A 14098-nucleotide genomic window follows, 5' to 3' on the forward strand; every position below is an offset into this window, starting at 1 on the left:
GACCCACCTGAACACCGGGTCCGGACCCGGGCGGATCCAAAGGGGATTCGGCCGAGAGTTTTTCGGGGCGTTAGTATTCATCGGTACCTCCATGGATACATCAGAAAGAGGTTTACTACACCTGTGTATGGAAGGGGGACATTTGACTTGGACAGAGATTTGGTCACATTCACTGAACGTTATTCATATGCAGACTCCAGCAGTCCTTCAAAAAACAGCGAGGCGGCCACATCGAACCCATCTAAACTGAAAGCCCTCCTCCACCAATAATCTTCGCCGCCTCATCCCTCACAGTCTTCATCGCCAAGCGATACAAATGCGGTCCGATCGTAATCCTCGCAACACCAATCTCCGCCAACTCCGCCGTCGTCAAGCCCCCAGCCCTCAGTAGAACCGCCACCCTACCATCCAACTCCTTCACCAGCCTCTTCACCTCACTCGTCCTCAACCCCCTCGCGCCGCCCCAGTAAAACACCGTCGTAGCCCCGGCCTCGAGGTAAGCCTTCCCCCTCTTAATGGCCTCCTGCATGGCCTCCTCGTCGTCATCCTTAGGCGGCGGCTGGAGTCTGAAAACGTCGCATCGCGCGTTGAGAACGAAATCCTCCGGCACGGCGCTTAGCGCACTTTTGAGCCTGCGCAACTGCTCGTCGAGGGGGTACAGAGCCTCATCAACGCCGCCGGCGAAGTTGACCGAGGGGATCGAGTCCTCGATGTTGGCTCCGGTGGCGCCCACCCCGAAGGCGTCCGCTGTGACCTGACGCGGGTCGTCGAAGCCGTCTCGGAGGTCGGTGGAAATGGGGATGGAGGCCTCGCGTGCGATGGGCGCGAGTTCGGAAAGGGCTGTTAGATTTTGCTCGGGGGTGAGTTCTTCATCTTGGATCCCGAGGAGGGCGGCGGTGGCCCATGAGGTGGTGGCGACGGCTTTCACGACGGGTGGGGAGCCTGGGGTGTTGAGTGAGAGGACGGACTTGAGAGAGGAGGGGTCATAGATGTTGGGGATGACGATGGGGTTTCCGGGTTTGTGGAGGGCTTTGAGGGTTGAGCAGGCGCTTGGGGGAGCGGAAGACGCCATCTTTTTAATCGTGAGTTCGGTAAGGCAGTTTAACTAGACTTGGGGAGAGAGTTGTGCGTAAAATTAGGAATTGAACTCATGTCTAAGGAGCTGGTCCGATGGTGTTGAGAACTTGGTGATTTATATTGACGCATGGCTCGTCATTCCTTGCGCCCTTCAGGCTGCCAGCGACAGCGTTTAGCGCGATAGAACAATAGAACGGGTCATCCAAGACGCCGATTATCAATTGTATAACGTCGAGGAGTGACTCGACTTCACACTAGTAAAGTGAAACGGCTTCCCACGGCTGTGAACTTGCACTCTCAAACATCACCAAATTGTTCACGTCGATGTGCATCCATAGATCACGGCCCAAGATTATTAAGGGCGCCCATTATTAATTTTCGACAAGGCCAAAGCTTCGAGTTCTCAAGCCTACGAAGCACAGAATCCAATTGGACATACACTGAACCTTGCCACTCATGACGCCCAACATTGAACATTGAACACCCGCTTACAAAAGAACTGCCCCAGCCCCAATTCCAATGCCGACAATGAGCAGCAGCCCTGTGGCTCGGTCGAGACCCGACCACAACGAGCTCGAACCGGAATCGCTCGTTCCTGATCCCGAACCCGGATTGAATGTGGCAGCGGTCGCTCTCGATGTTGTAGTAGAGCTGGTGAGGTGTCTGCCCCCATCCAAATAGGAAGTCTCACCCGCCCGATCGGCCAGCGACGTCGCGGCTGCCGGCGTCGGAAGCGTCAGATCCTTCGAAAGGTCGCTAAAGTAGTCCGATGCGGCATCCGCATCCGTCGTGCGCACGGTGTATACCGTCCTGGTCGATACGCGAGTAGACGTCACGATGGATGCGCTGATGGCGAACGAATAAGACCAATAGTACGAGTAGTACCACCTAACAAGACGCGATTAGTCCCTCGTTCCATCCGTCCACTAGAATCCGTCTTGCGGATGACATACCAAGTTATAGTCATGTAGTAAGTCCGGTACTCCGTCGTCGTGAAGGTATTCGTCCTCGTCGTCATGCCCCCAATCACCGTCGTCCGCCCATTGTCCACCCGCGCCGTGCAACGCAGGTCCGTACAGCAGACGATCCGGGCGACGCCTGGCATAATCACGCAAATGTTCCCGGCCGGACAGTATCTTCCGTCGCGGCAGCACTCCGTGCCGATGGGATTACAGCCGTCTACACCACAGCAGTTGTGGCCGCTGGGGCAGGGGCCGCGAGCGCAGCAGACTTTTCCGGGTTCGAGGCAGTATCCGCCGGAGCAGCATCTGTTGGAGGAGGGACAGCAGCCTCTGGCGTCTTAAAAGTGAGGAGTGGTTAATTAAGCCGTCCATGAATGAGGAGCAAGAAAAAGAAGGGGAAAAGGAAGAAAGAGTTGTTGCAACTTACACGTGCAGTAGCCGTATCCAGCTCTACATGATTGTCGCTTTCCCAGAAGCGTATCTAGGGCAGCAGCGGGTGAATCCTCAACCCCTTTGGCCAATGCCTCGTGGAAAGTCTGGAGCTGGTATTCTTCCACGACGTAATGTTCTCCGATCTTAGCGTCGCCAGGTTCGATGTTATAGGCAAACTCGGCTCCGACGAGGGAGGAGAGGAAGCAGAAAAGAGTTATATAGCTCGGCAACATGGCGGCTATCGTGTAACTACACAAGGAAGATCCTGCGATTCTCTTCGAACGCCGTCGCTACGACAAGGAAATAGGTCCTACCAAACAGCAAGGTCGGTTTGAATAGGTAAATCTGCCTCTCAGTGAATCCGTGGGTCCTGCTCTATTCATATCTATTCATATCACCAAGAGATCGGCCGCCAAGAAAAAAAAAAGAAAAAAGAAAAAAGAAAAAGAAAAAAAAACGCCTGCTGTATCTCTTCCCAATCCGCTAGCGCGTACATCAGCGGTCTTGGAACTTACAGCTTCACAAACCCCCAGTCGCCTGACGATGCTTCCCTCATTCGGTGTGACTGGTCAAGAGGTGCTAGTCCTAGTCCAGCCAGCGCATCTGCAAGGCTGGGCTCAACCCCACCTTGGAACAGGTTCCCAAGCTCCTGGACAGGAAGTTATGAGCTATATTATGACCTCATGTTCCATTGCACGTTCTGCAGGGAGCGTTGGAGGCTTGAACCAGCCTGCAGCCCGTTAGCCCAACTTCTTGGCGCCGTTTTTGTAAGGGACGATTTTTGTAAGGCGGGTTGATGTTTCCCCGCACCCTGTTTCGATGAGCAGACCAACCCTCCTTGATCTAACCTCGATAATGCAGTTGAGGCGAGGGTTTTACAAGATGAGAGAGCTTCGATAAAAGAAGCCGGGGACTTGAGTCTTTAAGAATACGGAGGGTAGGACGATCATCTTGATTGGGCGTGTAGTAGAAATAAATCGCGCTTTTTTCACTTCCTCGGAAGTGATTATGCAGGGCGTCCGGGCAATGTCGGTGTGTGAGAGGCGCAAGGCTGTGCTGTGAGCACGATGCCAAAATGGATCACATCATTGAGCGTCCCCTCCCTAAGCACAGCCCCGATCTGAAGAGTAGATCTTCGATAGAGAAGCACCCAAGAAGGTAAAAGATCGCCACTCTGTAGTACGCTTCGTAGGCCAGTCGGCCATTGGCTTTTAGATTCTCGTTCAGCTGCCTGGTTGTGTATCCATCCTGGACCAAGATGAACTGTATGGGTTACTCGGAAAGGATCTGTGTGGGTGTATCAACGCGATTTCATCACTCTTGAGGTATAATGATACCTCATACCCTTAGTAGCCTGTGAGAGGGACAGTTTGTTGAAGCGATTCTGAATCTTGTTTATCGTCTAAGACATGCACTGCCAAATTCTCTTGGTTGCCCCAACGCCCTTTCCCCAAATATATCCATATTCATGCTAAAAAAGCTGAGAAATGCCTCCAAAAAATCGTACAGAACGCCATCCCAGGTAATCCATTGAAACAAAACTAACCACTGCGCTTCTGTTGCGCTGAGGCCTGGTTGCCCTCCTCGAGCGCAGCGTTGATGATCCCCGTCGCCTCCTCAATAACATCGTAGCCTCGTCTCCAGGTATACAGCGCGACACCCTGCTCGTCAAGGATCTCATGTGCCCTAGCGAGGCGTCGGCGCCACAGTTCTAGCTTTTTGTTTACCCCCGTTGCTGCCGAACCTTGCTGCGTGTTCGAATTCCAGTCTGGTGTAGCTGTCGCCATGCCGTTAGGGGGAGTACGGCCAGATGGGGGTGTTGACGATAATGGGGTGTGGCCCGAGCTTCTGGGGGGCGGTTGATGTGGTCTACTAATGTCCCGTGGGGTACTAAATTCAGCCCCAACTCGGTTAGACTGGATGCTTGAGCTGGTACCTGTGCGTCGAGGAGGCGGTGGCGGCGGGGTCTGCCTCGATGTAGAGCTTGTGGGACTACTAGATGCATACTGCAGCTCACCGCTGGGGTATTTCCTCGGGGCGGCGGCGTTCTGTGCAGATAAAGTCTGGATCTGTGATAAAGGATGGCGAGTATTTTCTCCAGCGGATATGCCCACAGGCTTCCGGCTACGAGGAGGAGGCGGGGGCGGGGGCGCTGAGGACGTCCTTCCTGCTCCTGGGTGTGACTCGTCTAAATGCGTCGAGATTTTACTTTCAGACGAGCCACTTCGTAATGCAGCTGGTTTGGCTGGACGAGGAGGCGCTCGGGAGGAAGCTCCGAAAGCACTAAGCTGTCTTGGCTTGTTAGGAGGGGTTGGTGCCTCCTTAGGGGAAGCTGGCTTCTCATCGTCTGAAAAGTCAATCAGGTTTCCAGTAGGTACCTCCGCAGCTGCTGGTGCCCTTGGAGGAAGTTGAGGTCGGTCGACCGGCCTGTCGCCAACCGAATTGGGAGAGCTTCTCCTTTCAGTATCCGGCATTTCCTTTTCAGTCCTGAGTAAACCCGAGCCAACAGATGAGTCGAAGAATCCAGGCTGCTCAGGGGTAGTCACATCCCGGATAAAAATGGCAAGGATGCGTTTGGGATGCGCCACTGCGAGCTCGGTGTAGACCTCAAGATCGGCCTCTCCACTATCGCCAACAAGAATAAACTTGCGCTCTGGAAAATCAGACAGGATCCTCTCGAGCGTCGGCTTCTTGCGTTCTGCCACAGGCTCGAATATCCCTTGCAGCATACCGTTGTAGGCCTTGAGATGCACAGATCCCGGAGGCAACCCGGAAATCTTAAAGAACGCCGCGAGAACGGGGAAGAGTTGCCAAGGACTGTTGGAGCAGTAGTGGATACCTACGCCCATTGAGTGCATTCTGTTATACCACTCTTTTACTCCGTCGACAGTAAGAGTCGGTAGGTCCCGAATGAATGTGTTTCGAAAGATCTCTCTCGCGCCGCCTGAGATATTGGAGCGCTTGATCGTATCGTCGATGTCGCTGATAACACTCACGCCCGCTGACTCGGTAACCTTCACGGCCTGGAGCGTCGAGAGATCCTCATTTGCCAGTACCCTGACGTAAGTGGGCACGAAGGGGAGAGCAGCACGGACATTGAATTGCCCTGAAGCATTCGTCATTACCGTACGTGACTGGGAGCAAGAGTCGTTGTAGAAGAAAATGGTAACAGGAAGTTCGGCGAAGGGTACTGTTAGGAAAGGCGCAATGCGAGCCGCCAGGTTAGTGTTGGCAGTCGCCAACTCAGCTTCCGTAAGGTCAGTTGTTCCATTGGATGAGGCTGTTCCTTGCCGATGAGGGGGTGTGAGACTGGCTCGCGTTGAGCTGTGAGAAGTCCCATTGAAGCCATTTGGCCCTGGCTGGTATGGTACATCCGGGCCCTCACTGTATTCGCCGTGAGATGCCGCTTTCCTCTCCGCTCGGCCCCTCTGTTCGATCTTGGCAGCCTCAAGAGCAATCTTCTCCTGCACCCGAAGATCCTCATGAGAGGGCCGCGATGGGCCAATAGAGTTGTCAACTGCGCCGGCGTTCTGCGGTCCATCAAGCCTCGGAATACCGCTTAATTGTCGCGCAAGCCCCAGCATGATTCGGCTCCTCCTCGTCAATGGGCCCCGGTGTGGAGAATATATCCAGCCTCTAACATCAACATCGACCACAGCGTCCTCGTCCCACTCACGTTCCCAACCGGTATACCAGTAATCGTCGTCTCTCATCCCACCCGGGGGAATATCGGATACAGGAGGCGGCGGCATATTCCTATCATGCTTCACATGCCGCTTCGCGTAGGTCGGAAACAGTATCATCTGGTCCGTCCCCTGTACCGTGACACGAGCCTCCGGAAACGAGCCCGGTATCGACTGTCTCTCATGTTCCAACGGATCAAAGGCCCTCGTTCTTGTCTGAGCATACGACTCCTTAATCTCAGACACGGCAGAGGCTCCCGCCCTGTACATCGACCCCGCCATAGCCGCCAGCCTCATCCTCCTCGATGTCCTCGACGGCGCCCCATCCGAGTCGTATCCACCACCGGACCCCCCATACCTGCCGCCTTGCGCCGCCGACCCGGCTCCTCCTGACGATGTTGGCAGCATCTTCTTCGGCCCTATAAGCCCAACCCCGCGAGGCTGAGTCGCACGTCGCGGGGCGAAGGCCGACGGGGCCCCTTGCCGACGGACAAGGTCGAGCACACCAGGCTTCTTCTCGAGTCGGCGCCGATACCTCCAGAGGAGGAAAGTATGAATTCGCGATTGCGCGCTGTATTTAAGCTTGGGGAGGACGTCGAGGTGGAAGAGGAGGACGCGCTCTTGGTATCGGACGCGGAGGGTGTGGGGAACGAGATAGCGGAGGAGCTCTCGTTTGTTATGGGGTGATCGTCGGCGAAAGAGAGCCACGGTGAAAGGGAGATCGTACCGGGTTTTCGTATTCAAAGACAGAATTGGGCCAGTGGAATGCCAAGGGTTATAGTTCAAAGCAAGTTTCGTATGGCCTCGAGGATGGAGAACGATTTTGATGATAGAACTTTGGGGAGATGCAGGCACGTCGGTTAGCGCATCGAACAACAGCTTCTACTCCGTACTTCGTAAGCTCAGTCGCAAGGTTCAGCAGGGCGGTCTGGGCAATGCAAGTTGACGACACTTGCTAGGCATTGTGGCTTGGGCCAACAGTGTTTGGTTCCACTGAAATCTCGACTTCACGTGACCCTCTACACTACCTCACGATGACACACTGAAGCTTGTGCAAAGACAGCACTTAAGATCAATACTTTGATCGACGATGGGCAGAAAAAAAAGTCCTCCAACTCCATCGACCTCTCCCTCAGGTCTGCCTTAAAGGCTTTGATTTCCTGATCCAGCCAAGTGTACAGAAAGCGGTGCTCCCTATGGCATCACCCCCTCCAGGAAGATGAAATTATTGTTGTTGTAATTGACATCCTTTAAGAGGTAGAGCGCCGCCAGAGTCGGAGAGCCGATTTCGGAGAGCTCTTTCCATCTTTCCCTTCCTCCTCCTGGCCCTCTTCTCTTTAGTGAATTGTTCAACTGCGATGGTATGGCTGGGTTCTCAGAAATATATTTACATATCGGCTCGGAATGTACACTTTTCCAGATTTTAAAATCTCCTCGTGCGGCTCCAGACATGCCATGGTGGGTGGGTATTAACACGCCGAATTAGCCTCACCTCCGGCCTCCCTTGGGCTTGCCCTTGCCCTTGCCCCTCGGAACCCCCTTGCTCTTGGCAAGCCCCTGTCCCTTGGAGCCGAGTCGCGATTTGGGAGGCTTTGATACCTTCGCCTTCGGTTGCTTCTTCAGTTCAAGGACAGCGCCCTTGCCATCTCGCTCAGCTCGCCCCTTCTTCCAGGTCGGTCCCTCGGCTCTGGTCGCCTTGGCGTCGAGCTTCTTCTTGTCCTTGTTGCTCAGGGTCTTGCCGCCGTGTTTCTTCTTCAAAGACTCCCTCAAGCCGTTTAGCTGCGTCCGGCCAGCCTCCTTGGCCTTCTTCTTGTCATGTTCAGTCTCGAACCACGTCCTCTTCGGCCGCCCCTTAATTTCGGCCTCGTGCTCGATCAAGTTCTCACCCTTCTTAACCTGCATCTCCATATGCGCGAGCTGCTTCTCCTCCTTTTCTTCTTGCATGATCTCTTCCACTTCGTCCTCCATATCGTCAATCTTCTTCTGCCACTTGTCGGCATCCGAAGGATCAATCACCCTGCTCGTTATCTTGGCTCCCTGTGCCTTGCCAGCCTTCACCGCAGCTCGTACAACCTTACGATCTGGTTCCGCCGCTAGCGTACACGCGTTACCGCTTCTTCCGGCTCGCGCAGTTCGACCGACTCTGTGAACGTAAATCTCCAGGTTCTGCGGCGCTTCGTAGTTGATGACGGTGTCGACTCCCTTGATATCCAAACCTCGAGAGGCAAGATCGGTTGCTAAGAGGTACGACACCTTGCCATCTCTGAACGTCTCAACGCTTGCAATTCTCTGGTATAGTCCATTAGCGACTGCGCACTCGGGATTGCAAATTCAATATGGCGGAAAAAACTCACCTGAGCTTGATTCATGCTGCCGTGCAGCTCCGCGGATGATAGGCCAAGTAATCCAAAGACGATTCGAGCGAAATGTGCCTGCTTCTTCTGCCTGAAAAAGATGATAACTCGATCGTGGTATACGTTTTTGCAGAGCCATACTAGATAGCCCATACGCTTGTCCTCCCTTCCAGGCCGTAATCGTACAAACTCCTGTGTTAAAGTCCCTGCCGTGCTCTTCTGAGAATCAACCATCAGCCGCACGGGCTTATTCAAACCGACACGGATGAGCTGATCGACGGAGGATGTCATAGTAGCCGAAAACAACATAGTCTGGCGAGATTTGGGTAGTGTTGTAAGAATCTCGTTCAATTCGTCGGCGAAACCGTCCTCAAGCATTCGATCTGCCTCATCAAGAACCAAGATCTCCACGGTGTCAACGGTGAAACTCATAGAATTCCGCATATGATCGATGAATCGACCGGGAGTTGCGATAATGACGTCGGGTCGTAGGCGAAGCTCGTTTTCCTGCGCCTTTAGACTCAAACCACCAACAGCGAGTGTGAACTTGATATCGGTAAACGAAGCGAGCTTCGTCGCAACAGCGTGACACTGAATCGCAAGCTCACGAGTCGGGGTAAGGACGACGACACGACTTGTAGGTACCTTCTTGGGCCTAAAGAGAAGTCTCTCGATGATAGGTAGGATGAATGCGGCCGTCTTTCCTGAGCCGGTCACGGCTCCACCAACGACATCCTTGCCGAGGAGGGCAATAGGAATGGTCTTAGACTGAATTGGCGTGGGTTTTGTGTACCCGGCTGCGCCGAGGCCGCGAAGCACTGGTCGACTGAGAGACATACTTTGGAAAGAACCGTCCTTGCCCTTTTTGCCAACGTCTTGTGTCGGCTCTTCCGGCGCAAAGAAGGCTTCTCTTTTCGCTAACTCCTCCGCGTCTTCTTCTTCTTCTTCTTCATCGTCATCATCGTCATTAACCTCCTCCTCCTCCTCTCCTTCGTCGGTCTCCTCAGCAGGCGAGCCAGCGTCTTCGTCACCGGAGGCCCCGTCGTCCTCATTCTCCACTGTCTCCTGTTCTTCCTCTTCATACTCCGAGTCGACATCCATGCCAAAGGCATCATCGGCTAAAACCTCGTCGTCGGCATCATCCAAGTCGAGCTCCGCATCGCTCTCGACGTCAGCCTCGAGATCTGCTTCGTTATCACCATCGCTCTCCGACTCAGACGCGGTTCCCTTCTTCGATTTCTTTTTTTGTTCCTTCTTCTCCCTCCTCCTCTGAATGATGGCGTCTAGATCAACGCCCCTCTTATCTCCGTCCACTCCCTTCTTAGCACCCTCAAAGCCCCAACCATCGAAGTCGCCGTCACCGAGGTCGTTAATTCCGTCCGGGGCAAACTCGAAATCGGAGGCCATGGCACCGTCGTCCTCGTCATTTTTACCCCAAAGGCCTTCTGTGGAATCCTCGGCATCTTTTCCGCCCTTCTTATTTTTCTTGGAAGATTTGGCCTTCTTTTTCGGGGGCTCGGGCACCAGATCCTCCTCGTCCGGGACGGCGTCGGAGTCTTCGATGGTGTAGACGAAATCGTCATCAATTGACCGTTTCCTGTGAGAGACCGTCATGGTTTTGCTCGGCGTCAAGAGCGCACCTCTGTGTTTAACCCGTGTTGTCGAGAATTGGCAGCAAAAGAGTGGACTGTTGTGGACTGGCAAACCGCTAGGAAAACCTTTTGTCGTCGAGCTCTTCGAGGGGCAGTTCCCAGAAAAATTTCGGATTCTGCCACTCACCGCCTGCCCCACATTTCCTCAACTGCCAACGATGAAAGTCCATGTGAAAAGATCAAATCAATCTTACGAAGTAATTACACAGGGACGAGGTACAACATAAGGTACCTCGTACACTCATTCATTCATAACTTTGTACACCCGTAATCTTTCAGACCATCCTCTCCTGGACCCTGGCAACTGAGCTGACGCGGGAGCTAGGAGCTCTGGTATCCACGTGACCGGAGCCCCAGGCGATGGAATGATGGGGTATGCATCCATTCTTTTGTGTTCGAAAAGTATCTTATTATTAAGAAACGAATGGCGACGTCAGGCCAAGGCACAAAACGATCCCACCTCCTATATAAACAACCCCACCATTTTTATTTCGTTGATTGGGTGACCACGACCACTTCGTACTTTGTACATTTCTTCCAGGCTGAAAGACTGAGGCAACGAAAAGGAAGGCGTTCTCGGAATAGAGGCATCCTTCCCAGTCCTTGACGTGTTTTCGGATTTCCTAGTCGGCGTCGTTTTATCCATCAAACATATACCCATCTTCATCTTTGGGGATTGTTTCTTCTCGCATCCCAGCTGTGCTCTCGCCATCATTAATACTCACTCCACATATCCCCTCCTACCCCTCCTGAACGAGCCAAGATGGGTGAATCCAGGTACGCCAATCCAACTCGCACCTCGTACGCTCGTGAGAGGCACGATGAACCGGCAAGCTGACACCGTAACCATAGACAAGAACTGGTCTCCTGGCTTAACCAGCTCCTCCAGCTGAACATCACCAAAGTCGAACAATGCGGTACCGGGTAAGATCTCCACCCCTTCCCCACACTCCTTGCTCAGCGGACTCCCACTTCCCTCGACGCGTGGACGTCGACGTCGACTAACAAGGAGACTTTTTTTTTTTTCAGAGCCGCGCTATGCCAGGTGTTCGACAGTATCTTCATGGATGTGCCCATGTCCCGAGTCAAGTTTAATGTCAACAGCGAATATGCGTATATCCAAAACTTCAAGGTCCTCCAGAGTGAGCATTCTCCGAACCCTAATGCCAAGATAACACCCGCCATCAACCCCTCTCGCATCAACGCGATCAATGAATACGGTCCTCGCATGGGCACAAAGAGGCCATCGGCGCTCTAACTGTTTTTTGTCGTCATAGATTGCTTTACAAAGCATGGAATTGATAAGCCGATCCCTGTCCAGTCATTGGTCAAGTGCAAAATGCAGGACAACCTAGAGTTCTTGCAATGGACCAAGCGCTACTGGGATCTCAATTTCCCCGACCACGATTACGACGCAGTGGCGCGACGAAAGGGTAGCGGAATGCCCCCCTCAGCCGCCGCCCCTCGAGTTTCGAGTGCCGGTGCCAGGCGGGGAGGAACAACGCCGACTGCCGGTCGACCCAAGGTGGGAGGCGCCGCCTCGGCTGCCCTCCAGCAAGAGAACGCCAACCTCAAGGAGACCGTGGCTGGATTGGAGAGGGAGCGCGACTTCTACTTCAGCAAACTCCGAGATATCGAGCTCTTGGTTCAAGCGGCCGTTGAGGAGGATCCCGAGTTGGAGAAGCAGGAAGACGGCCTCATTAAGCAGATCCAGTCCATCCTATACTCAACCGAGGAAGGCTTCGAGATTCCCACTGAAGGCGAGGGCCTTGACGACCAGGAGACATTCTAGCCCTATGAATGAGGGCGAAGGATGCTGGAAAGATGGGGAAGGGGGTGAAAAAAGAAAACAACCTGTGTTGGACTAATGAAGAGAGGCGGCGTGGAAGACGGAAGATGGAAGCCCTGCACATAGCAACGAGTTGACGAAAATTCATTGGGCGAGGAGTTAACATAGGCTTTTCTTATTAAGGAGCCTAGACTCGGTGCTTTTTTTTACTGTACCTATATGACTGGATTCAGTGAAGCTTTTCGCGCGTACGACCTTGAGTTATACCATAGAATACAACTAGGTCTCTTTTACACCTCAGGTGGCAGCAGAGAATCTCTGCGTGACAATGATATATGGGTGTAATAACAAACGTTCTTTTTGGGCGATGTTCGAGTGTCGAACCTTGGAATCTGGGCCCCTGCTTTAGCCGCTTGCGACCCCATCAGGCGTGAGAAGACGCATAAAGGTGGGTGGCCATGACCATGAAGCGCGTACTGGAGACACGCATCGAAAATGCAACTTGACCTCGACCGGCATCTCGATCACAATCCGACCCCGGATTGGCACCGAGCCTTCACTTCTTTGATTTGAATTGATGCCCCGAATTGTGCAAACAAAGGAGCCGGTGAATTTTCGGTTTAAGTCCAACAACCTTCATGTGTCTTCTCATTTCGCGCCGCCCCATTTGATCAATCCAATTGTTGACCAAATGAGCCTTCAGTGTAATCATATATTGTCTGGACCGAAGCGATACAAGGTGTCGTCCAAACACCTACCCATCTCCCTACAACTCCGAATCTGGGTTGGCAAGATTCTGTTTAGGGGAGACAATGTTGGCGGCGGGAGAGGCACAGTTTTCAGGTTGCCAGCAAAGCAGGTGGCCAAGCTTTGGTGCAGCCGCAACGAACTGGCATCCATGGAATTTGTCCAAGCGAAAACCTCAGTTCCGGTCCCCGGAATTCTTGAAATTTACGAGATTAAAGATGACGCCGATGGCCGGGTCCATATCGTCATGGAGGAGGCTCCCGGCGGGAATGCCTATGAGGAATACGTCAATATGACGGACGAGCAGGTGGCGACGTTCGGAAGTGACTTGGCCGACTGCTTGGAGCAGCTCCGGGCACTAGAACCACCCAGGGACTGCAAGGTCGGAAACACCCTAGGCAGGGCGGGCCTCGACCACCGGCTGAGTAGCAGGCTATGGGGACCATTCGACACAATAACTGATTTCCACACCTACCTCCGGAGGGGTCATCCCATCGAGCACTGGGAGAGTGAACCAGATGTTGTGCGTGTGCACTCCAGACCTGAAGGCACCTACCAGCTTAAGTTTACGCACGCCGATCTTGCACCGCGTAACATCAAGGCCAAGAACGGCCGTATCACGGCCATTCTCGATTGGGAATTCGGCGGCTGGTATCCGGAGTACTGGGATTATACGAAGATGTACTGGGGAGAATCGGAGGTATGGGAGAACTTTTACCGGGCCGTCGAGGGCGAGGACAGGATTGTCAAATATCCGGAGGAGAAAGCGGCGGAGTTGGCGATTTGGAAGCATATGCATCCGTTTGCATATGATGATCCGCCTTGGAAACCGGAGGACGACTTGAAATATCAGAGGGCTCAACAAGGGACAGATGATAGTACCAAGGCCGAAACGAGCGGTCTAGATGATAAGGCCAAGGACGAAACGGACGATGCAGACGATACGACGAAGGTCCAAACCAATGGTCCAGATAATCAAGATCAGGATTCGGCTCCAGGTCCTAAGGAGACAACGTCCCAAGAGCAGTGATATCTCAAAAATAGCTCTACGGAGAGGATACGGCCAGGCCCTTCCATTTCTCGTTTGTTGCCCCCGTGAGGAATATGGGTTCCACGGAAGTGGCTACAAGTTTCAGGGCGAGCCTAGAGTCGACTTTCTGGTCAACTGCTGTAGAGACGGACACAGCCATTGGCACTAAGCATGGCGAAGACAGAGCCTCCGGCCTGCGGGACCCGCTTGTTGTAACAACATTGAATTTAAACTAGTTCCTGGAGAGCCCAAACGACGGCCGCGCCCCTCGGGGTGTTGTGGCTCCGGAAATCACACCCCAAATGCCCCGTTAAAATCCAGCTCGGCGGCTCTGTGAATCAAGCTCCTTTTTCTTCCCATCCGAGCTTTTTT

The 14098-nt window shown here is 53.5% G+C and overlaps 3 protein-coding genes and 3 pseudogenes across 3 annotated transcripts; 3 read left to right on the plus strand and 3 right to left on the minus strand.

Moving 5' to 3' along the window:
* Positions 1 to 241: 241 nt before the first annotated feature.
* On the minus strand, positions 242 to 1072 carry SAPIO_CDS5974 (annotated as a pseudogene; the record flags this gene model as incomplete).
* Positions 1073 to 1565: 493 nt separating this feature from the next.
* SAPIO_CDS5975 (uncharacterized protein) lies at positions 1566 to 2704 on the minus strand (the record flags this gene model as incomplete). Its single annotated transcript, XM_016788190.1, has 3 exons — positions 1566 to 1965; positions 2031 to 2376; positions 2467 to 2704. 3 exons carry the CDS (start codon positions 2702 to 2704, stop codon positions 1566 to 1568), a joined length of 984 nt encoding a protein of 327 aa, XP_016642506.1.
* A 1308-nt stretch (positions 2705 to 4012) lies between these two features.
* SAPIO_CDS5976 (uncharacterized protein) lies at positions 4013 to 10122 on the minus strand (the record flags this gene model as incomplete). Its single annotated transcript, XM_016788191.1, has 3 exons — positions 4013 to 6989; positions 7647 to 8443; positions 8509 to 10122. 3 exons carry the CDS (start codon positions 10120 to 10122, stop codon positions 4013 to 4015), a joined length of 5388 nt encoding a protein of 1795 aa, XP_016642507.1.
* Positions 10123 to 10923: 801 nt separating this feature from the next.
* On the plus strand, positions 10924 to 11418 carry SAPIO_CDS5977 (uncharacterized protein; the record flags this gene model as incomplete). Its single annotated transcript, XM_016788192.1, has 3 exons — positions 10924 to 10937; positions 11013 to 11084; positions 11190 to 11418. 3 exons carry the CDS (start codon positions 10924 to 10926, stop codon positions 11416 to 11418), a joined length of 315 nt encoding a protein of 104 aa, XP_016642508.1.
* Positions 11419 to 11499: 81 nt separating this feature from the next.
* Positions 11500 to 11952, plus strand: SAPIO_CDS5978 (annotated as a pseudogene; the record flags this gene model as incomplete).
* Positions 11953 to 12847: 895 nt separating this feature from the next.
* On the plus strand, positions 12848 to 13726 carry SAPIO_CDS5979 (annotated as a pseudogene; the record flags this gene model as incomplete).
* Between the last annotated feature and the right edge of the window lie 372 nt (positions 13727 to 14098).

This window comes from Scedosporium apiospermum (assembly GCF_000732125.1).
Source record: "Scedosporium apiospermum strain IHEM 14462 chromosome Unknown SEQ_SAPIO_0099, whole genome shotgun sequence".
NCBI lineage: Eukaryota > Fungi > Ascomycota > Sordariomycetes > Microascales > Microascaceae > Scedosporium > Scedosporium apiospermum.